This window comes from Podarcis liolepis (assembly GCF_965112155.1).
Source record: "Podarcis liolepis genome assembly, chromosome: 4".
NCBI classification, from domain to species: domain Eukaryota; kingdom Metazoa; phylum Chordata; class Lepidosauria; order Squamata; family Lacertidae; genus Podarcis; species Podarcis liolepis.
The window spans coordinates 41,051,559-41,075,873 of record NC_139558.1 but is presented as its reverse complement, the minus strand read 5'-3'; the positions used below and the strand labels follow the sequence as shown (position 1 = coordinate 41,075,873).

General features: G+C 43.0%; 2 protein-coding genes across 4 annotated transcripts in view; both read left to right on the top strand.

The window, feature by feature from the left end:
- Positions 1-8,227, top strand: part of PIR (pirin) — a 28,395-nt gene extending 20,168 nt beyond the window's left edge. For all 3 annotated transcript variants that reach the window (XM_083502108.1, XM_083502109.1, XM_083502110.1), the window contains exons 7-10: positions 2,107-2,151; positions 3,114-3,196; positions 5,952-6,018; positions 7,836-8,227. In XM_083502108.1, the coding sequence (XP_083358234.1) occupies positions 2,107-2,151; positions 3,114-3,196; positions 5,952-6,018; positions 7,836-7,951 (311 nt within the window). In that variant the 3' untranslated portion in view covers positions 7,952-8,227. The remainder of the gene's footprint in view (positions 1-2,106; positions 2,152-3,113; positions 3,197-5,951; positions 6,019-7,835) is intronic.
- Positions 8,228-8,433: 206 nt separating this feature from the next.
- VEGFD (vascular endothelial growth factor D) lies at positions 8,434-22,760 on the top strand. The gene is made up of 7 exons (XM_083502057.1): positions 8,434-9,135; positions 15,050-15,260; positions 18,108-18,298; positions 18,890-19,038; positions 20,240-20,337; positions 21,607-21,802; positions 22,098-22,760. The coding sequence occupies exons 1-7, from the start codon at positions 9,052-9,054 to the stop codon at positions 22,222-22,224; spliced, it is 1,056 nt and encodes a 351-aa protein (XP_083358183.1). The 5' UTR covers positions 8,434-9,051; the 3' UTR covers positions 22,225-22,760.
- The last annotated feature ends 1,555 nt before the right edge of the window (positions 22,761-24,315 follow it).

Sequence of the window (24,315 nt, the reverse complement as noted above, 5' to 3'; positions counted from 1 at the left end):
TTTTCTGGATGCAAACCGTTGTTAGATCTAGGAAGCATATACTGAAGGTTGTGTCATTCTGTATTTCAGAGACAACATAGTCCTTAATGTGCTGGAAGAAGTCTGCCCTGCTAAGTTCCCACGTTCTCCCTTTACTCTTCTTCAGTGCAGTCACAAGGAGAGATCAGAAGTTTCTGCTTCTGCTTTAGTTTTACCACAGTTTAGCTGAAACCATCAACTGTGGTTAATCTTAACTATGATTAGTGAAAACAAGCCAGCTTGGTGTTCTGTGGCTCCAGTGGGTCATCTCAGATCAGATCAGCTGGTGTTTTCCGATGCAAGCTAGATTTCTAGCTGAATTCAGCAGTCTTCCTTAGGAATCTGTGATGGGCAAGTGGGGGCCTGCAACAAAATGTTATGTGGGTTAATGATTGGTTTTAGTGCTGCAGACAACTCCACCTTCCTAGGCCTCCCACTCTGCCATTCTTGTTGTGCCTCCATTTTGCATCCCTTTCCTGTCCCACACTCTTGTTTTGTTGTGTCAGTTACCATGAAATTCCCCTCTGTCTTCACATCTGTTCCTGTCCCGTGTTCACTGATTTGCTTCTTCACCTTCCTCCTCACTTTCAAGTCATGTCTTGGTTTTTTCATCGGCTTTCCTCTCTTCCCTTCTTTCTCCTGCTTCTTGCTTTCAGCTGCATAATCTTCTTGCTCATAGTTTGTTCACTTTCTTCTGACCCAGTTTTTGCTTTCATAATTTTTCACCATCAACTTCTGATCTGCTGGGTCTGCTTCCCCTCATCTTGTTAATCTTTTTCCTTCCCTCTGAGCCAGTGTGGTGTAGTGATTAAGAGCGGTGGACTCATAATCTGGTGAACTAGGTTCGATTCCCTGCTCCTCCACATGCAGCTGCTGGGTGACCTTGGGCTAGTCACACTTCTCTGAAGTCTCTCAGCCTCACTCACCTCACAGAGTGTTTCTTATGGGGAAGGAAGGGAAAGGAGATTGTTAGCTGCTTTGAGACTCCTTAGGATAGTGATAAAGCAGGATATCAAATCCAAACTCCTCCTCCTCCTCCTCCTCCTCCTTCTCCTTCTCCTTCTTCTCTTCCTCGCCCCTCGCCCCAAACTCATTGTCCTCCTAGCAGATACAGCCAGGAGTCTGGGCAATGGAAACTTATCACGCAAGCCCTACTTCCAACATATTTTTTATGGCAACAGACGTGGATGAATCAGGCAGACCCTGCACACATATGCAGTTGTGTTTCAGCCTTTGGAAGGGAGTTTGCCTCCTTTGTGTGTTAACATGTTTTTGTTTTGTTTCTTGTACTCCTGCAAATCCTGGTGTTCCCCTGAGTCTCTGGATGCTTGTGTAGGAGGTTTTAGGCATATCAGTATCCCCACTTACCCCAAGAAGCAGAGAAATAAAGGGGACTGGTTTGGAATGGCTGCTGTACAATCTATCCATGTCTCAAAATCAGTTATCAGCCCACTGTTTAACTTCTGAAGAAGTCTTAAGCATAACTATTTAGCCGCAAAATTTGACCTTTTAAGGCTACCTTCCAATCTGTGTCTATTTATGGAGATAAATTGTGGTCCTTTAACTGGAGCTTAATGTTTTGGGATTTTCATGTCGAATTGATGGGGCTTGTTGCTTTTCTGGGATATGTGCCCAGAGAATGAGAAGGATATAACCTTGAAAGTAGAATTGCTGTTCCTGAAATCCATGTGGTTATTTCAGAGGTGCATCTGCATTTAAAAGAACACATTTACTAACTGTTGCAGACTGAGCAGTAACGTTTTAACGAAAAGATGAGCGCCGTTTATTTATGTTATGAATTGTTTCCCATCAGGCATCCCAAAGCAATTGACAATATAATAAAACATTTATGAAGCTGTAGTGCATGTCTCTCTACTTTGGGGAGGTGTGGGAGGTTGGTAATAATGTTGTTTCATTAGTTATGTTACATCCGAAAATAAGTAAAATATGGTTTAAAAAATGGAACTTATCACATGGATAGAGTCACACCTATACCTTGCAAATTACAACTTTGCATGGCCTAATACAGGCCTCCATATGTTTAAACTTTCTATGTATCTGACAGTATTTTGCCCTTTTACATTTCAGGTTGGACAGCGTTTATTTACACGCTCTTTGGTAATGTATATGTTGGTAAGTTGCTTGTTGTCTCCACCCTGTTTTGATCACTGGAAACTGCTTCTGTTTTTGAGAACCATTTTTTATTTTCAAAAGCTAGTACGATCTGTTTTTAGGGGTGAAATGGTACTCAGACTGTTGTAAATGTCAAACAGGCAGCATTTGCTTGCTCTGTAAAAACTGCAGCTTTTAAAGATTAGCAGGTAGCTTCCTACTGGTTTATGACACTGGGTTGCTCTGTAAAGCTTACTATGGTCTCTGCACAGTATTTCCTAGAGATTGCTGCTCTGCCTGTGAGCCCACCTATCTATAAACAATAAATCTGTGATTGACCCTTGTTGAGGGTCCTCGTGGCGCAAATGAGCCGCCTTAGTTGTGGCAGGTTGGAGAAAGCTTTGTTTGTTGGGTAATGAAGCGGTGATCTGCAGAGGACCATAGTGATGCTAGATATCCTTTCACAGAATCAGAGTCGGAAGGGACCGTGAGGGTCATCTAGACCAACCCCCTGCAATGCAGGGATATTTTACCCCATGTGGGGCTCAAACTCACGACCCTCTGAGTGGCTGGGGAAACTCAGCCAGATAGGCGGTGTATAAATAATAAATCATCATCATCATTGTTATTATTATTAGAGTCTCGTGCTCTGGCTGAGCCATCTCAGCTGAAGCATTTATTTCAAAGTAGAAAACAGATATTGCAGGGAGAACTCTAAAATGCCCCTTATAGAACAATCCTATACTTGGAGGGAAGACCCATAAAGTTCAGTGGGGCTTAATCAGGTAACTGGTTATAGCATTGCATGCTTGGGCATCGCAAGTCTTACCTTGCAATTAAGTTATTCTGTGATCAGCTGTCTGCCTGGAAATTTTCATGAAAGGTTTAATTATTCATATGTGTTTCAGAAACAGTGTGAATTAGCCAGTACCTATTTAGAAATGTTAGCACAATCACCTCTTTAAAAAAACACCATTTTCCAGGTCCTTCCGATGCGCAACAAAAAATAGAACCGCACCACACTGCTGTGCTGGACGATGGAGACTGTATTCAGTTTGAAAACAAGGTATTCTGCAACTAATCTGTCTGGCTCCAAAACATCACTCCCACCCCCAGAATGCTTTCAGTAGGTTTTAACAATAGTAGACTGGGTCAGAATGAATCCCAAATAAACTGCCTTAGCAAGAACCCCCAATTAAACTGTTAAAAGAAGTGCTGAACCTGTCTTCATTCCCTTCCTATACTAAATGTTTAAGTGTCTTTTGCTTGGTTGTAATTCTTGAGAAGCTCTTATTCTGCAACAGCCCATTGACTCTTGTGGAACTAGAGTAAGTGGACTGGATTTCATCGGCTTCATTTATTCTTACTCTTTGTATTTTACTCCCCGCACCCTTCAAGCTGCTTAAATTGCAGTTTGCGGAGTGCTTTCAGGTGTTCTCTACAATGGAAATGAGGTGTATTCTGGGATACATTCTGACTCAAGGTGGCCCTGAATAGCAGTGTGTCTTCTAACAAACGTCTTGACGACAACTTCTATAATACAGATCAATTCTTTGCCCACCTCTCTCTTCAGATATTCAGTTCAGCTACACTAGAGCATAGGAGGGGCTGAGTTTTTATATCTAAGCTCTCCAGGCAGCCTCTCACATGCTGGTTATGATATAGCGGTCTTCAAAGAACAGCCAGGCAAAGAAATTGTCTGGCCGATCCCTACAAAACAGGTTGAGAATTGCTGAGCACATAGTAACTGCCTGGCTTATTCCTAGACGTATCACTGTACATGAAGCAAGGAGGTTTGTGCCCCAGTGCTGGCCCAATGGACTGTATTGACCTCATGAGCAGTGAGCAAGGAACAGAGGCAGCAACAATGTTGTATATTTGTATGTACTAAAAGAGCTCCCCAGATCCCCTAGAACTGAGGCTGAATTTTCCTGGGCCCCTTCCTGGTAGAGACAGGGAAGGACTCTTGTCTGAAACCCTAGACAGCCACTGCAAATCATTGCACACAAGAGTGGCCCTCTAGAATGTTATTGGCTTTGAATTTCCACCAGCTCCAGCTAGCTTGGCTGAAGGGTTAAGGGAGTTTTAGTCCAGCAACATCTGAAGAACCAAAGGTTTAGCCAGCACTGATGTAACCAGTCCTGTGTTCTGACAATAGAAGGTACCTTCCTGTGTTCACTCAAGTTGAATCAAAAGCACCTCCTTCAATTTGTTCAAGTTATTACTGATATAGGAGAGTGCAGTTTCCATTGGCCTCATTCACATGCCGTGGCAGACATACAACTCAAATGGCAGCAACCTGGCTCCTTCTTCTGCCAAATTGCAAAGAGACGAATCTTAAAGCCGTGAGCCAAGAACAAACCATTGTATAGTTCATGTTGGGGAGTTAAGATGATCTTAGAATCATAGAATCATAGAGTTGGAAGAGACCACAATGGTTTGTTTGTTTGTTTGTTTGTTTTGCATGCCCCTTGAATCCAACTTTTCTTTGTATGCTTAACCGTCTCCAGGCTGGAAAAATAGGTTTATATTCTAGGTTGTTGGAAAGAGCTGTTTATTTTGTGAGCAGAATCATAGGAAGTTATGATCTGCTTTCTTAAAAAATGTATTGTCTTTTATGCTTTTCCTAAAAAAAATTGAACCTGACATGATTCGAAAGTCTTGTTTATTTTTCGTTACGGGCTACACCCTTATGTCTCAAGACAGTTTTGCAATACTGAGACTACAATAGGGTCTGTCGCAATTCTTTTCTTACATAATATCCAGCAATTTATCTTCAGTGCAGCCAGACCCTATGAGCCTCTGCTGAAGAGACAATGCTGCTTTGACAGGGTAGTTTACCTTAAAAGCTACAACATGCCATAACACAGGAGTGGGATTCTTAAGATGCCTCTTTTATCCTTAGGAGAACTGCCACAGCACAGTAAAAAGTTCTGTCAGTTCCAGTGGGAGGCCCTACACACCAGAAGAGCCTGGGAATCATTTTCTGACCATTGAAGTGGACTCTAGTCCACAAAGGTTTATGCCATAATGAATTTGTTACTCTTTCAGGAGCTGGAGAACTTATTTTTGCTGTGACAATTTCTGCTACCCCTCTGGAAACTATTCCAACAGATGTTCAGCCCAGTTATGCTGGGGGATGCTCAAGAGTTTGGGTGGGGAAGTTCCCTTGTGGAAAATCTTGGGTGGGGAAGCGTTGTCTATTTGTTTTGGGCCTTTAGCTCTCGCTATGCAAAATTGGCACAACTGTCCCCTTCGTTTACATGTTTAAATTCACCATATTTTTAATAACAACTTGCATGTGGTCCATAGTATTGTATTTAGATAGGATCCAAATCCCACTTTAGGCACAGGGCCCTTTCCAGATGACCTGCTTATTTGGGTTTCACGCTGACTTGCTTGCAGAAAACTTACCAAGAGGTTAGATTGTACCTGGTCTTTATTGAGCATTGATTCTGGTTTTTTGTGGGGCAGTTATACTGCATCCACCCTGATTTGCTTGGTGTTTATTCGCCTTCCCACTAACCATTTGTTCAGCCCACATGGAGAGGCCATGGGTCATCGCTTGGGACAAGCGCCAGCTCATCCTTCTCCCTGAGCTTGGCAGCAGTGGAGAAAACAGCGACATTCCAGGGTTAAATCAGAAACCTGGAAGGCTCTCATAATTCCGGGACTGTCCCTGGAAAGTCGGGACACTTGGAGGGTATGCTGAGGCACCACACTTGTGATCTACTGTATTGTAATTTGCTCCTGCTTTGGGTATCTAATCTCAAAATGTAATTTATATGCTGCTGATGGATGCTTTCTGCTCATCCTTTTAGGATCCTGAAGTGAGCCATTTTGTCTTGGTGGCTGGGGAGCCCATTAAGGAACCAGTAGTGCAACATGGTAAATATCTGTTTAACAAGTCGTCTTCTTTTTAAACAAATGGGGCATACAGAACGTATTTTCATCTTCAACCTCAGGAGTTTATTCTGGAATATCTCCCTCCGCCCTTCTGTTCAAAAATGCACAACTTAACATCAGTGACTTGCTGCTTTGGCCATCCACTGGTATTTATAGGGATATGCCCTATTTGTAAATCACTGTATTTGAGAGGCCTTGCTTGGAATCTTTTGTTACAGTTGTGTTTTGCTCTTGGAAAAACAGGCTGGGGTTTGAGCAGTCAGATCATTCAGATTATTTCCCCGGTTGAAGGATGTATCATGTTACAGTGTGCATTAAGAGATTTGTAAATAAATTTTTGAAAAGAAGTGTATAAATGTTGGAAAGCAAAGTAAGTAAATAAATGTTACCGGCCTCCTTGCAAAGGGACTCAAAGCTGCCAGGCCTTGCTATTGTTGCTAGTTATATCTTACCATCATCGCACAAAGCTACTGGCAAGCAAAATGTGAGAAGGTGGAGAAGAACCGAGACTGTTACTCCCATGGAATTTCAGTAATTTGCTTACCATAGAGCCATCTGCACTGATGCAGTGCTGTACATGGCACATAAATGCATGGGTGGGGATGACTATGAACAACAATGTGAATACAGTGGTACCTCAGGTTACATACGCTTCAGGTTACAGACTCTGCTAACCCAGAAATATTACCTCGGGTTAAGAAGTTGCTTCAGGTTGAGAACAGAAATCGTGCTCCGGTGGCATGGCAGCAGCAGGAGGCCCTATTAGCTAAAGTGGTGCTTCAGGTTAAGAACAGTTTCAGGTTAAGAACGGACCTCCGGAACAAAATAAGTTTGTAACCAGAGGTACCACTGTAATGTTGTGTATACATTAGTCGGGTTGAGTCCATGCATTCCTGCAAGTAAATACATTATGTATGAGTTCATATGATCTCGATGCACACATGTGTAAAGTGACTGAGAACTTGCATGTGCTGTGGCCTGAGGGGGGACCCTCTGCCTCACCTGAATCTGCAGGTCTTTGCGAGTGTCTGTGGAAACAGTTCTAGAGAAGACTTGAAGGTTGGAAGCAATGTGTCCCTCCCTCTGCCTTGCTCTGCCCTCTCCACCAGATGCAAACCATGGCAAACTCCTCCTTCATTTACAGCATGGTAGCTAACAGTCTGTGGTATAAAGGCCACAGTCACCCATGGCCAGTCCATCAGGCTGCATACAAGCAGTGGGTGTGCTCACCCCACAGCCCTCCTTCTTATCAACCAACCAATCTGATGACCAGGGAGGGGACAGTTTGCATCCCTTCAGGGCGTTGTGCTCAACCCACATATCTACCTCATTTCGCCCTCTTTTTGTTGCAGTGGCTAAAACCAGTGGGGTCAAGGGGCAGAAAAAAAAATTGCTTGGTTGGGGGCCAGATGGGGCACCCAAAGTATTGATTAGCTGCCCCTTATTTATAGGGTCAGATATTCCCCTTCCACAACCAGCATGTGTGGAATCCCCAAGATTTCCCTTTAATGTGAAGAAGGGAAAAAAAGAACTTGTCGTCAAATGCTATTGAGCAATCCTTGCTCAATTGCTCACTCAGCAATCCTTTGCTCACTCAGGATTGCTCGCTCAGCAATCCTTTGATTTGGTGCAACCTCTATGCCAGCCTTCAACGCAGCTGAGCCCTTGGGAATGAATCTGGGGACCAAAAAGGAGGAGGAGACAGGAGAAGGAATGAGTTGCAATTTGAATTCATCTACAGAAAGCCTAAAGCCCAGAATAATTAAACACGATCCTGAATTTTGCAATCTATATCTTAGGTCCATTTGTGATGAATACACAGGAAGAAATTCAACAAGCCTTTAATGACTTCAGAAATGCAAGAAATGGATTTGAGAGAGCCACCACTTGGAAATCAAAGATTGGAAACAAATGATTTGGCGTAGCAGAACCCAGGCTGACTGGCTTTTTTAAAAACAATTTTCCAGCTGTACACCTTGATCTTTACTGCATTTACTGATTCCATTTGCTTCATTAGTACTGATCATGTGGGTTTGCCAGATTGAGCCTAAATAATATTTCTAGTATGCCTGGAGCCAAAGTTAGCTATTAGAGTGTCATAGACGGGTACAGCTCCATTTTTATTACTCTGAGATATACATGATATATAAACATTCTGTTTATCTGTAATAAAAAATGTTTTCATCTAAAACATACAGTCTCATGCCCTTTCTTTGTAAAAGCACTGCTTTAATAAATGAAATTGTTTTCTCAAAATCCTTACAACACAGAAAACGTAAAGGAAAGGTGTATGTGTGTCTGTGTGTAGCTGTATGTATACTTGGTAAGACCATGTGCTGAAGTTTCATGTTTCAGGTAATACCTTTTAAAATAATGGTGGCACACATTGCATCGGTTAGTTTAGTAAATGCTACACCATTGGTAGGGACAGAATGGGATAGGAGCCAACATGTGACTCTTGTTTTCTGCCAGTGTCTGTATCAGATTTAAGACGCAGGCTTCTGCAGGCTTCCATGAAGGCTGTGAAAAAAAGTTTCAATAGAGAGAGTTGGATTACAGCTCTCTCTAGCTCAAAGCATTGGCCGTCCTACTGCCGTCTTAAAAGGAAGCTTGTAACATGGAGCACCAAACCCCCTCAGCAGATTTTAACCTTTCCTGGACCACGAATTAATTTTGAGTTTCTCTTTGTGTCCAGGTGGGAAATGGATTGATTATTTTTTTTAATAGACTGGGACCTGTATTTGCCTGCTTCTGGAAACATTTTTTAACTTTTGTATTTTTATATCTGAAAAGTACCTACAAGAAAGAGATGACATTGTTTAAGTGAATTTTACCCTTCTTTTTTAACTGTGCTGTTTACGTCTCGTGTATACTCTTTAAGTTTACGTGGAGAGTAAGATTCTGGGTATGCATTTTTAAAAACAACAGCAGTTCGTAGAGAAATGAATTTCGAAACGTTCTTCTCCAGCTGTGTGACTTCAACTGTGTAGCAAAGTGTGGACGTTAACCACAAGGATGTACAAGCCGTGGACAACTGTAAACATATTTATAGTGTCTTTTCTACATCTGCTGCAAGGTTCTGAACATGGATCTGTAAAGGTAAGTGGGCTTTATTTTGGAATTGTCTGCATCTCGAGACCACATGGGTTTTCCTGTCTGAAACGATCTTCGGACCACAGTGGCACCTTTTTAAGTTCTTTCTGGGGTGACTCTTAAGTATTGCATAAATAAACAACTTTTACACGTGTAACACCATCGGAGAAGATTTAACAGCACGGTCCAGCCAATTTAAGCATTTTTCTGACCTGCCAGATTTCCAAGGGGAATACTAAAGTGCATGTTTAACTAACCCATTGAAATAAATAGTATTTAACTTTTGGCTGACTTCTGCCTTAGGGAGTATATAGAAAACAGGAATGTAATGAATCTACATTCACAGCTGATTGATACTTTTCTTTTCGGGCCACTTAAAAATATATTGTGTTAAACGATAATTCATTTTCAGCAGTGGCAGATGGCCAAATGGAACCTTTTTGAGAATTCCAGTATGACAGAACTTTTTGCAATAACATAGCCTTCTCTTAAATTGTTTCATCTGCAGCCAGTGCTTTTGCTGCATCTCTCCAAACAATTTGTGCATTACCTGTAAGCTTTCTCTTTCTTTGGCAAGATTAGAAAGGTTGTCTTTTTGACCTATCAGTCACTCTCTTTTTGCACGGATCCACTTTGAAAATAATTAGGTTTTAAATACTGTTCCCAAATAACGTATTTGCTACTACCCTTTAATATCTAGTTCCCAGAAGTTTTTGTCATTCCAGGACATTGTCAAATGTATATATGTTTGATTAGAGAAACTCCTTACTGCTGTATAATGTACCAATCCAGTCTGAATAATTAAGGCTGAATTCCTACATGGTTTGAGAAGTAATTCTTTGCCAGATCTGATATGGAAAATGCCTTCTAAGGTTGGTTCATGATGTAAGCTTTCAAAAGATAATATTCTAGCCTCCCTTACAACCTCATTGTGTAAATAACATATTTACGAGACTTTGAAAGTTTTGAAAAGGTATCAGTGTTCCTCATTTCCTTAACTTGTTACATTCTACTGTTAGCTTCTTCAGTAAATCAGAAAACTGAATTGAAGATTCAAGCAAGAATCCTGTTATGTTCACATTAACGGGGGGCGGGGGGGCGGGGCGGAATGTAACTGCTGGCATTTGGCAAAAATGTGAATCAGCCAGGCCCCAGGGTATTTCTGCAGTACAATGATATAATGCCAATTATATTGCAGAAGCAACATGGATATACTGTGTAGGTCAAACTAAAAAGAGAGAAGGAGGGTTATCATTACTTCCTGCTAGAGTAGAAGTCAGCCTTTCTGGTATCCTCCATGAAATGATTTTCTTTTAACTTACCAAAATACATTTATTGTTAATAAAATTAAGGCTGCAAACCTATGTTATGCATAATTGCTTGGGAGTGGGCTCCACTGTTGACCGTCCTTGCATAAGGATTGGGCTGCCAATGATTTCTACATAGGAAGGAGAATAGGCTATTTTGTGCTTTCTGTTAAATCTCCGGAGGTTTTGAAATCGTTCTTTTTTACACCAATTACCTATTATTTGCTGATTTTTCTATAGTTTGGAATATATTTCAGCTGATGCAATTCTATACCTGCCTACTCAGAAGAAAGCCCCATTGAATTGCAGGGGGCTTATTTCCAGGTCAGTGAGTACAGAATTGCAGCCTGTGGCTCAAAAGTGCTATGAAACATTTTGAGTGGCAGGTTATTCTAAATCTCAGCGACATCAAGCAGCTCTTCTTTCATATAGAACTATGGGCAGCTTGGTGCGAAGTAGATTGATGGACTGGACTGGCTTTACAATCCTCTTGGCAGGGATCTTTATACTACAGAGAAGAGCCCAAGCAGTGGCGTAGCGTTGGTTGTCAGCACCCGGGGCAAGGCAAGTAATTTGCGCCCCCTAACCCGTGGATTTTAGCACTTGAGTACGAGCGCCCCCCCCCAGATGTTGCGCCCGGTGCAGCCGGCCCCCCCTGCACCCCCCACGCTACGCCACTGAGCCCAAGCTTAAATTATGTCCTTTCTGTAGGGCAAGTGCCTTGAAACACCTATGTGCAGAATTCCCTTTAGGAACATAAGAAGATCCCTGCTGGATCACACCCCAAGACTCATCTGGTCTGCCTATGTTTTAAAATTTCCCAGCAGTGTGTGGCAAAAAGTGTTGGTTTCCCTCACCATATCATATTACAACAGCAGTGTGTGTGTGTGTGTGTGTGTGTGTGAGAGAGAGAGAGAGAGAGAGAGAGAGAGAGAGAGAGAGATTTCCTGAACTTTACACAATGACTGTAGCCTGCCTAACTAACATGGGCTTGGTCCCAGTATGACAGCAAGTTGAAGCCTGTGTTTCATTAGACAGAGAGAGGATTTGCCTCTGTGCGTGGCGTTAGGACCAGAGAGGTGTTGGAGTTTAAATACAGCTCAGTGCTGCATACCTGAAGCAGTCAAGTCCAGCGGAAGTGCCTATATAGTTGGCTCTCTCTTATGTAGTGTTGCTGTTCCTGTAGCCCACAAATGCTGGGCTTGGCACCCAACTCAATCACTTCATAAAAGGCCAGACACTGTGCCTTCTGGGAAAGAAGAGGAACCATGGCTTTGGCAGTGCCCCTGACTGTAAAGGCAGCTGCTCTGGTTTGGCCCAGTTCAAGCAGAGCTCCTCCCACATGCTTGGACCAATAGATGGAGAGACCACAGAGGAAGTTTTGGAAGAGGTAAGAGCTTGGAGAGACAGAACAATGCCTCTCTTGTTGGGTAGGGAGAGTAGCCAGCAGGCACCGGGTGGGAGAAAGTGGAATTTAATCATCTCCAGGAAGCAGCAAGGCAGAAGAAACACTCTGTGGGGGGGGGGGAGGCTCTTGTTTGGGCAAAGTAGCTTCACAATTCTCCCCTCTTAGCATTTGTGAACCTAATGAAAGGCAGTGACACCCAGGGCCGGCCCACCCATGAGGCAAGGGGAGGCGATCGCCTCAGGTGCAAGAATCCAAAGCGGCAGAGAATCCCAATGTAGATCTTCATCCCACCCGCCATTTCGAATGACGCTCTTCACTCCCCGCTTCTTCCCTGGTTCCAAGCAGGAGTTCAGAGCCAATGTCCAGGCTTTCCTTTGACCAAAGCCAGGACGTTTGCGGTAAATCTCCAGGACTCCATCTGCCTTAAAAAGGTACTTGACCCTATGGATGTGTTCACTGAGCAAAGAAGATTCAGGCTGTTTATTGAGAGCCCTTTTTCTCCCAGACAGCTGTTCCAGAAAGAGCTACGAGGGGAAGTTTGGCAAAGCCAAATCTGAAGAGCAGGTGCTGTAAGAGACGGTTTCTTCAATATGTTTCTTCTGCCCTAGGGAAGAAGGAAGCACTGTACTTTTTAGGGATCCAAATCGGACTTTCAGGCTTGGATAGTCAAGTGGCCCATTTTTTTTGTATGCAGTTTTGACTAATGTATTCATTTTTGCAAACAGTGTCCCCACATTATCATTTTTGTCTTCCCCCCCCCCCACTAATATATTCATTTTATGCCCACCTTCCCCTTAAGTATGCTTTGTTGTAAACATAGTTTGGTGGGAACTCAGAATAACTCAGTTGATAGAGCATGAGACTCTTAATCTCAGGGTAATGAGTTCGAGTCTTGCCTTGGGCAAAAGATTCCTGCATTGCAGGGGGTTGGACTAAATGACCCTTGTGGTCCGTTCTAACTCTACAGTTCTATGGAGTGCTGCATCACAAAATTCAGGTAAGTACGAATTTTAAAGGATGTCTATGTTTTAGTTCTTTTATTGTTTCAGAAAGTGAAAACTTGATAGATTCACCTTTAAATGTGCACTGAATTTAATTTCTCCTCCTATACCTAGGTGGCCAGCTATCAAACCCTGCCCTAACCCAGTAAATAGCCAGGCCACCTCAACACAGCTATGGGGATATTCTCTATTTACACGCCTGCTTAATTAGCAAAATTTGAGAGATGAGAGATCAAAGTTATTTTTCATTTAATACAGCAATTGGAAACACAGCCCAATGTTCCAGGGCTACCGCCACAAATTACATTTCATGGCATGTGCTGTGAATATTTATTTCCTTAGGAGTTAAGAAATTTTGTAAAGTACACATGTTGTCAATGAACGTATTTATTGGCTTTCTGAACCCTCTGCTCCTCTCAATTCCTTGTGACTAAAAGTCATGATGAGCAATGGTTTCTACATAAAATAAATGTGGTCACAATATTCCGGAAAATTGATCCCGTCAATTCCCCTGAGGAGTGACATTCTTCTTTGGTAAGTCTTGAAAGAGAGCCCTCTCTTTTAAGCTGTTACCATGCACCATGTTTTTAAAACGGTAAGAGCAGATAAAAAGCACATGTTTTTAAACATCCCCCTGCATGTCCTTGATGGACTTATCACTTTGAGGGGGAGTGGGGAAGGTAAAGGGAACTTGGAGAGCTTTACCCAGCCCAGGCCTTTTTTATTCATGAAAATGAGTAGAAAGATATGCCCTCCCTTTCCAGTGCTTCAAAGTTCACAAGAAATACAGTTGTGTATTTGACTTGGTTTTTAACAATGTGGCAAGGCTCTTACAGTAAATTGAAAACAAAAATCCCAAGACACAGTAGCTAAGGAAATATGAGTAGCTTTCAGCTATTGTATATATTCCATTGGGGGGGGGGAATGGCTGGAGCCACCAACCAGGGTCTTGTATCTCCTGGATTGACATTTTTGGTACTGCTTGGTCATAAACATCTTCCACATACCAGTGGCATGGCATTGTACCCTGTGTGTGTATGCCAGGTTAAGGAGCTTATACAGCTTGGTTCCTGGGTTGCTTGAAAGCAAACCATGTTTGATTAATGTCCTCAAATAATTCATAATTCCCCGTGAGTCGATGCTGCAGAGTGTGAAGACCACAGATGCAACTTCAGGAGACAATAGGGTCTTCTGAAATGGACAGTCATAAGTTCCTAAATTTACCTCCCAGTTCTTCTCTCACTGCTCTCTTGTTATATGCTGGGCCAAAAGCTTGGCAGTCTCCCTGGGAACCTAATAGGAAGACACAATCTGTGTTAATGCTGTGAGCACTTCCGTCTTGTGCATGCAACAGTATGCTTTACACATCAAGTTAACTGTAAAATGTTATGGACATTGTTGAATGTTTTTCGTGGCTACTGTAAGTCAGTTCTTCATGATTCTACTGACTGGATATATGTTTGTTTATCCCAAGGCACTTCTTGGTATGCTAGGGGAATTCTTCATATTTCTTTTCTATGATGAGGAATTCTTGATCAGATTTGAACAAGGGACAGACTCCTGACATTTTGGATCATTTATCCAGCAGTATCTCAAGGAGCACCTCTCCCCTTATGAACAGACCCTGCAACCATCATCGGAGGCCCTTCTTTGTGTGCCTCTTCCAGGAGAGGTCTGGAGGGCGGTAACATGAGAACAGGCCTTTTCTTTGGTGGCCCCCCATTTGTGGAATGCTCTCCCCGGGGAAGCTTACCTGGTGCCTTCATTACATATATTTGGTCACCAGGCAAAAACATTCCTCTTCTACCAGACCCTTGGCTAATTAAACAACCAATGGCTTTTATTGCTTTTGTTGTTAGTATGCTATGTATTTTTGTATTTTTATATTGTAAACTGCCCTGTGATGCTAGGATGAAGGGTGGTATATAAATTTAGTTAATAAATAAATAATAGAAAAACCATGGGCTGGTGATCCCATATCTGGGATCCTTTGTAACTAATTCTTTAGTTACAAAGCTTAGAAAATAACACCTCCTTTAATCCAAGAGTAATTATTTAACCCAGCCTGATATATATTTTTAAGTCTATATTTTTACAGTCTATATTACATTTGCATATTCAACAGAAATGTGTGCTCTTTCCTACCTAAGGTCTATATATGTAGGCACAGGACTGATCTTCTGTTTCTGCCCCCTTTCTTACAGAGAACGTCACTTTCTGCCCTGGAGTGGTCAGAGCAGCAGATCAGGAAAGCTGCTAGCCTGGAAGAGCTTCTTCGCATCACCCACTCTGAAGACTGGAAGCTTTGGAAGTGCCGGCTAAAGCTGAAGGGCATGGCCGCTCTGGATTCCAGATCAGCCTCGCATCGCTCCACGAGATTTGCCGCTGCTTTCTATGATATTGAGATACTGAAAGGTAGGCTCACAGTTTATGAACTGAATATTTCTGGATCCACAGTGACATATGTCGGGCTGCTGTCTTGTTCGTATGCAGAGCTGACCCACCCATGAGGCTGGGTGAGGCAGCTGCCTCAGGTGGCATCCTGCCAGCGGCATCACCCCTCTTCCACCCCGCAGCTTTGCCACTGGTCTTCTCCCTGGTCTCTAGCAGCTGTGAAGGACTGGCAGCAAAGCTCTGCAGAACACCTCCTACCAAGTTGGCGAGAGGACAGGCATTGCTGACAAGTCGGTGGGAGATTCGTCCCCCTCACCGGGCAGTGTGGTGGGGCTTTGGTCGGCTTTTCCTGATGGGAAGAGTCAATCCTAACTCCACTGCTGGGCAGGAAGTGGAAATCAAGAAAGGATTTCCACCACCCATACCCTGGTCCGATGAAGAAGACTTACAGAGTTTGCGCTCGCATCCGGGGTGTGTGGGTGTGGTGGGGTGGCGGCTGTGAGACGTTTCTCTTTTTTGTGTGTAAGGTTTTTTTTATTTGATTTTTAACAAATATAAACACACACAAAAAATAATTCAAGATCCATATATCGAGATTGCTCTGAATCTCCTGACTTCCCCCTTCCCTTCCACGGGTCCTAATAATAATATTTATAACTGCATATCAATACTTATCCAAATTTTAACCATCCAAATTATCCATACTTTTGAGAGATGTTTCTCCTCAGGTGCCAAAAGGTCTCGGGCCACCCCTGTTTTTATGTGAAAGGCAGGTTGTTATATGCATTTTGTTTTTGTGCCTGAAGTACACACACACACACACACACACACACACACACACACTTGCTGATGGGTCTGTTCCTTGTTCATAAGGTTATGTCAGTGCTCTGAGTGATACAAGCAGGAAGCTGTCTTTTTTTTAAAAAAAAAAATCCATTTGAAAATAAAGTAAAATAATATTTTAAGAAGTCAAAAATGGTACTGATAGGAGTCACCATGTGTCTAGAGATTTCCCAGACACTGTCCAATATGTATTGATATAGCATAGCCACTATACCGAAAGCATCCCACAACCATGTTTGTGGTGCTTGTTTGGCTGGGAGGAAATGACATTTTGTCGGCAATAAAGCAATGGACTTTTTTTTGCTTGGGGTTCTACCCTGGGAGAAGCTGCATGGATCCCTGGAAGGAAAGCATAAGCCATGGAGCATTTATTCCATGATTTAATGTGCTCACCTGGAAAGGTGTCTACAAACTTGCAAATTCACACCCTGAAAAAAAAAAATGCAATGTGCTGAAAGGGTGCTTGATCGAAGTTCTGAGTTTGAAGTGCAGACAGGTGTCAAACCCATTGTTGCAAGATCTGTATCAGGCATCCCGTCTCACGTGTACTGAATGCAATATGGGCAGTGGCCTTACGTACCAAAGGAGACCAAAAAGAGGAGGAATGTCCTCTTAAGCCTGCCACAGACTTCTTTAGATTTTCTGCACAAAACTAGGTATTTTTCTTTGTTTCCGCTCGCAACACAGTTCAAGCAATGCTGCTCTAAACAAAGCATTTTTCCACTGCAAGGAAAAATGTAAACAGACAGCAATATTTAAAAGGAATGTGCCAACAGCAGCTTGAAATGCAGAAACATTCAAATGCCTGTTTTTATTAGGTGTGCCCTGATGTAAAACACTTTATCAGCTTGGACTTTTCTGGGCAGGAGCTTCCTGGACATCTGTTCTTACAAAGAGAGGAAGAAACAGAGACTAAAACATTGGAAAGGATGCCATGGGCTCTGGTCATACCCTACGGGTGTGCTGTGGCATCTGCATTTTTGTAGTTAGACCAAGGGTTGCTAATTCCTGAACTGGCCCTTATAGCTGTCCCTTTTAACAGCCGTTTGATCAGGTGACCAAAGAGCAGGTCATAATGTCTGCCACCATGTTATGAAAAGATTCACCTGCCCCCTTTGAGCTCATCAGATATGTGTTAAAAGGTCAGGAGAAGGCCAGACATTATTCCCACCCCTTTTCTGGCCAGTTACATCAGAAGAGATTGACTGGATCAGGCCAAGGGCCCAGTGCAGTCTAGCATCCTGAACTCACAGTGACCCAACCAGATGTCTTGGAGAAACCCACAAGCAGGGCCTGAAGGTCACCATGTTCTCCTCAGCGGTGAGTCCCTGCAACTGGTATTCATAAGCTTCATGTCACCCCAAGCTGGATCCAATGATGGCATTGGATCATCAGTGTTGGGCAGCATTGTGTGGATCTGGCAGATCATGAGGTTAGTTACCACGTCAGTCTTGCACCTCTAAAGGGGGCTGATGACAAAATCTATCATATCTGGGTTTTACAGAACACATTGTAAAACACAGAAAGGATAAGGGGAAAATTATAACTACATCAGCTATGGTGGTCAGTTGGTAAAGCTCTCACTGTTATTGAAGCAATTCAGAATTGATCATGATCCCTCTCTTTCCAAACTGCCATTTCAGAGGCGAGTGTGCATCCCTGCAGGCCAACAGGGGACCATCCAAACACAGAAAGGAAGCACAAACTGGTTTGCAGCAGTGCCAGGTTTTTACAGGGAAAACTCATGGGAGAACCATGTCTATCAGACAGCCCAGTGAGGACTGAGCATGGCCATGAAATGTTGCAGGGGTGGGTGGGAATGAAATACCATGGCAGAGGGAGCACTCCACTCTGCCGCATTTCATTGCACAACTAGCTTGGCTCATTTATATTAATAAACAGCAGATGTCATAATGTTGTCAAAGTGCAGTGCTACGAAGGACTCAAGAGAGCAAGCCAGTGAGCTGGTGAGTCCAGTTGTGTGATGGCAATTGCTGCTTTTAGAATGGCTCCTTTGTTCTCCAGTCATAGATGAGGAGTGGCAAAGGACTCAGTGTGTGCCGAGGGAGACCTGTGTGGAAGTTGCCAAAGAGCTGGGCACAGCCACCAATAAATTCTTCAAGCCTCCTTGTGTGAATGTCTACAGATGCGGAGGCTGCTGCAATGAAGAGAGCCTAAGCTGCGTGAACACCAGCACATCTTACATATCTAAAATGGTATTTGGACTTTTTTCTACTCTTCTGCAGTTTGTTTCTCCTTAACCGTCAAATCCTATGCAGGTTGGCTTTGAAGCAAGCCCCTCTTAATGGAATAGACTCATAGATAGCTCTTTCCTAAGTAAGTGTGTGTAGGAAGACCAGCCACCCAACGGGGTGTCCTCTGGCGTTGAACTCCCATCAACCCCAGCTGATAGGAGTTGTAACCCAAAACACGCAGAGGACGCCATGCTGGGGAAGAACAAGGCCATGAAAGTTGTCCATAGCTATGAATCTATTCACCCTGGCAGAGTAAGTGTGGCTGTCCCACATTCACTCAAGTCTGTAGAACTATAGACTCCACAATGTGAAGAGGAGGACATGGCGTGAACACATTACAAGGAGCTGCAGACTATCAAAGATTTCAGGTACATGTAAGACTCATGCCCATCGCATGTCCTTAGGGGCGAATTGAGGATTCCTAACATGAAGCTCAGTCCATATTTTGCTTCATTGAGCAGGAAATGTGGAGGCTATTTAACAATGAGGGGAGGCTATTTAACGATGAGTTTTAATAGGAGTAGTGAAAAATGCTGTATTTCATCTTTCCAGCTCTTTGAGATTTCAGTTCCTTTAACAAATGTGCCAGATCCGATTCAAGTCAAAATTGCAAACCACACTGGTTGCAAGTGCTTAACAAATGCTCAGCGTCCATCGTACACCATCATACGAAGATCTGTTCAATATCCAGAAGAGGATAGGTAAGATGGGCAGTCAGTCTTCTCTCTATCCCTTTTTTTTTTTTAAAGATACACAATCAGTCATGAAGCTTTTCTGAGTGTTCATGAATTGTATGCTTTGTTCTAAGATCAGCGGTTATCCGATGTTTTTAAAAAGTATGTTTTTCAATGCTACAAAGAAAAGTTAATGGCTGCTTGGAAAAACAATGTAGAAATATGTTACATAACGCATAGACTTCTCTTCTAGCAGCATTTTTTAATTACTGTGGCATCTTTAATATTTACATTTTTAAAAAAGAGAGTCAAAACTGTCACAGGCAGCTGTGGCAAATTAATAAACAGCAGGCAGTTGAAATGTATCGAGGCCCCAGTTTGATGACTTAGCAAATGCAATTCCTTGAACTGTTCCTTTGGCGGCAATGAGGCTTCTGGTCGAAGTTCCTAAGACATGTCTCTAAATGCAGAAGCTTCTCAACAGACTCTGAGCCCCAATACACCACGGCCATGTGCCGTCTGTCTACTTAACTCAGCCTTTCCCCAACCTGGTACCTTCCTGATGTTCTGGGCTGTAACTACCGTCTGCTTCATCCAGCATGTTTGTGCCGGCTGGGGATGATGAGAATTGTAGTCCAAAATATGTGGAAGGCACCAAATTGAGGAACCCTGGTTTAATGTATTTGACTAGGTGTAGGGACACGAGTGGCGCTGTGGGTTAAACCACAGAGCCTAGGACTTGCCGATCAGAAGGTTGGCAGTTCAAATCCCTGTGATAGAGTGAGCTCCCGTTGCTCGGTCCCTGCTCCTGCCAACCTAGCAGTTCAGAAGCATGAAGTGCAAGTAGATAAATAGGTACCGCTCCGGTGGGAAGGTAAACGGCATTTCTGTGCGCTGCTCTGGTTTTCCAGAAGCGGCTTAGTCATGCTGGCCACATGACCTGGAAGCTGTACGCCGGTTCCCTCGGCCAATAAAGTGAGATGAGTGCCCCAACCCCAGAGTCATCCGTGACTGGACCTAATGGTCAGAGGTCCCTTTACGTTTAATTAATTTGACTAGCCCCCCCCCCCCCGCCAAGCTGGCTCTCAAATGCCATTTTTGCATGTATTTATTTGAATATTTATATACCACACTTCCATAAGAAACATATAACGAAGCGGTGTGTATATATCTGTTACTTTTTAACTGTGTTCTTAACATATTTATTTGGTCTTTTGTTTCCTTCTAGTTGCCCCCAAATAAACAAACTGTGTCGTAGTGGCTGGATGTGGGACAGCGATAAATGTGAATGTGTTGTAGACAAAGATCGTCCTGGCAGAAGAGAAGGTATATACTAGTACTACTTATATACTCACTTTAATATTGAAATCTGGACCAGTTAAAAGAACAACATAACAACATTATGAATAACAACATTATCAAACATTATCAAACTGAAATAGGTGGGCGGCGGTGATCCCCCCACCCCCCACCCCCGCTTCTGTAACTCTCTCCTCCTCCCAGATTCTCCCACCCAACTTCACATGCACAGCAGAATCATCATCATCATCATCATCATCATTGATTATCCTAGACTATGTGCACCTGGAAAGATAGTAAAATCTGGGCAAGTTTCAAGAGCAATTTCCTTATGATATGGCATTGAGAACCTGATGTTCAAAGCGGGTGGGAAGAAAATACTTACCAAGTGATTTCTAGCCATTGCCGAGACAAATACTGCCCCACCCCAGGAAGAGAAGCAACTCCAGATAATTGTGATTGCAATTAATGACCTGGAACAAAAGAGCTGCACAGCTAGCGCCAGATGTTCAAGGGTGCTTTGCACTTTGTTTTTCCTAGACAACCACACCGCCCCATGCCACAAAGCAAACCATGTGGGAGAAACTAAGGAGGAGTTTGTGAAATTGTCATTAGGGTCTTCTATTCAAAAGGGGGAAGGCAAAAAGCCTGCAAACCCAGGCTAAGCTAGCTCTTTAGATCCCAACTGAAAAAACACACCCTAGAAAATGGCTGTGTATACATCATACACATAGTGCTGCAGGGGGGAACTGCAGTTCCTAGAATACTTGGGGTGTATGGTACACTTTAAATGTATGTATATTGCTGTCATGACTTTTAAAGTCCGTATCCATACAGACTCTGTTTATTTCTGCTAGAATATCAACTTCATTATACAGTGGTACCTCGGGTTACAGACGCTTCAGGTTACAGACTCCACTAACCCAGAAATAGTACCTCAGGTTAAGAACTTTGTTTCAGGATGGGAACAGAAATTGTGTGGCAGTGGCGCAGCAGCAGCAGCGGGAGGCCCCATTAGCTAAAGTGGTACCTCAGGTTAAGAACAGTTTCAGCTTAAGAACGGACCTCTGGAACGAATTAAGTTCTTAACCTGAGGTACCACTGTAGTTACATTCTTTTCAAGCTGTGGATTCCATAGTTTTAATGGCAGGTTAATAGGAGTTCAGATTTCTGGACTCACAGTGCCATAAATAGTGCATTTTATAGGTTAAGTTCAAGTCTTGCTGTACACCTGCAGGATATTACCTTTGAGTGACACCCTTTATCTCTCTCTCTCCCCTCCAAAACATGTGCCAGGACTCCCTCCGCTTGCTGAACTTGCGATGTGTGCACCAAATATGAACTTTGATGAGGAAAATTGTGAGTGCATCTGTAAATGGAAATGCACTGGCAATTTATTTCAGAACAAAGAGAACTGCAGCTGTTACTTGTGTACGGAGAACCAAGACAGCTGCCTTCAGAAACACAAGGAGTTTAATGCAGAAACATGCAGGTAAGCCTTCCATTACATTTGAGTTCCATGCGGCATGCTTGGTCCACAGCCAGGTTGATTGATTCCCATCCCGGGTTGAAATTTGTACTAAACGATAGGGCTTGTGTAGCACGTAAATCTGCCATGTAACAAAATGATAATGAATGAAGATCTTCCATGCAATGTGGAGCCATTCTGTACCTCCCTTCACATGACCATAATGGACATAGTCTTTTCATGCGTTCCTGTACATACTCCATGGAACAGAAGGGTGCACTTACCACATTGTCTTCTCTGACTTACTGTCTTCAAACAGCTGTGAAGACAAATGCCCATTCCAAGCCAGAATGTGCCCAACCGCTCGGCCGGCCTGCTCCAGGCACTGTTGCCGCCCAAGAGGGGGAAGAAGTCCTCACGGGTCCCAAAGCAGAGAAACACCATGACTGAGCTTTTGTTATCTCCTGTACTACCACTACCACACTGCTTTGCAAAGTAGCTGCCCACCATCGACTGTTAAACAATAATAATCATGGATATGGGTGGCTTTACTGCTAAAAAATACAATTAAAATCCCGTCTGTCTTCGTTATTAAGACGATGAATGGATCTGCAAGGACATTGCCACCTGACTGCTGATATATGCTACAACAAACTTTATCCTTGTTCTGTAACGGACTACCAGAAAGACCTACGTTCATTGATGTTGTATGAAAAAGAAAGTGGCATGTTAGCAGCAATGGGGATATCTTTACCAAGCAACTTTGAAATGCAGAGAATAGTTCTATGCCTTCAACCTGCTTATTGGTCATATTTCTTTTTAGACCAACCTTCTAAAATTTGGTTCCCTAATGCATTCAGCACTGAATGATTCGATCTACTGTCTATCTGTGTTTTATTATTTGGGTTTATCCTAGAACTACTGTCTGATGTGCCATATTTAAAATGTATATAGAAAAATAAAGGCACCAGTTATTAAGTAATATGCAGTGACGTGTATAATTTCTATGGCAAGCTTGGTCAGAAGGAATGAACTACGACTAGAGGTTTTCATGTGCATCCTTTCATTCCATACACATGGAATAAAAGTGTCCCCACACTCCTCCTTTTTAAAGAATTCTGTTCTACCACTCATGTGGTAAGACTTGGGGTGAAGCTAAATGCTAACCCTGCAGCAGGGGATTTTTTATTTGATGCTAGGGAGAAGGAGGGGAGGTTTCACCCTTCCCTCCAGATGTAATCCTCTCCAAAACCACTCATCTGCATTGCAGTTAGCCTTCTTATTACTTTACACCTGCTCCCAAAGGAGCCTAGGATGGCTTCTAAGAGATGCAACAATAAAATTACCTTAAAAACAATTCCAGTACAGATGCAGATGAGGAAAGATCTCAACTTAACAGGAGGGAAGGTCTTAAGCAGGCGCTGAGAAGGCGTCAAAAATGGCACCTTCCTAATATTCAAGGGGAGGGAATTCCAAAGGGAAGGCGCCACAGCAGGGAAGGCTTGATTCTTCCATTGTGCGGAAGGGACTTGCTGATAACAGTGGTATTTACAGGAGACCCTCCCTCACCTGTGTGAGTGATCAACTGGATATATACCGGGCCGAGGCCATAAGGAGAATAATGCACTAGATCAGGACTATGCCATGTGGGGATGGGAGCTTGAACCTTTTGCCTCCACCCCAGCCATGATCGGAATTGGATCTCACTCCCAACCCCAAGTCTGCTATTTGCAGTTGGACTGAAATCTCCCTTTGGCTCTGCTGGCTGGGTCTGCTGGGAGCTGAAGCCCAGCATGAATGGGCACAGGTTCCTTGCCTCTGGTTTAAAGGTTTGGCGGCTGAGAAAGCCAGTACTGTGTTTTTCAAATGCTAGCTTCTTTAAGGGAAAGGACTGTATCTTAGTAGTAAGGCACAGTACTAAGACCCCTAGGTATAGGGTGATATATAAATTCAATAAATAAAGAATAAAATGTACCAAATGTCCCAGGTTCAATTCTGGCATCACTAAAGAAGGCTGTGGAAAAAACAAGCACTTAGTTTTCCCCCCCTCACAAAGTGGTTTGACATTTGTCCAAATGGTTCTCTTTCTCCATAAGACTCACTTGTGATGAGGTAGATGGGGGAGTTACGGTAAATGCAATTTGGAAAATGGCTTTCGCAGAATGGCAATTTGGGGGGCCAGAAATTCATGCAATGATAATGGCTTGCATTTTTTTTTGCAGTAGCTTGCAGCAAATTATCATATATGGGCTAATCTCCTTTTAGTGTTAAGGGCAATTAACTGACCACTTTCATTAATGTCTTGTGGATGTAATTACAGTTACAGATAGGTAGCCGTGTTGGTCTGCCATAGTCAAAATAAAAAAATCCTTCCAGTAGCACCTTAAAGACCAACTAAGTTAGTTCTTGGTATGAGCTTTCGTGTGCATGCACACTTCTTCAGATACACTGAAACAGAAGTTGCCAGATCCTTGTGGATGTAAATTGATCTAGACTACGGTAAGTAGGCATAAACCTTTCTTTTGGCCTGCCACACT

Coding starts and splice junctions, on each gene's coding strand:
- VEGFD (XM_083502057.1), top strand. CDS start 9,052: ATGTACAAGCCGTGGACAACTGTAAACATATTTATAGTGTCTTTTCTA. Junction 15,261..18,107: donor TGATATTGAGATACTGAAAG/GTAGGCTCACAG, acceptor TTTGTTCTCCAG/TCATAGATGAGGAGTGGCAA. Junction 18,299..18,889: donor CATCTTACATATCTAAAATG/GTATTTGGACTT, acceptor TCATCTTTCCAG/CTCTTTGAGATTTCAGTTCC.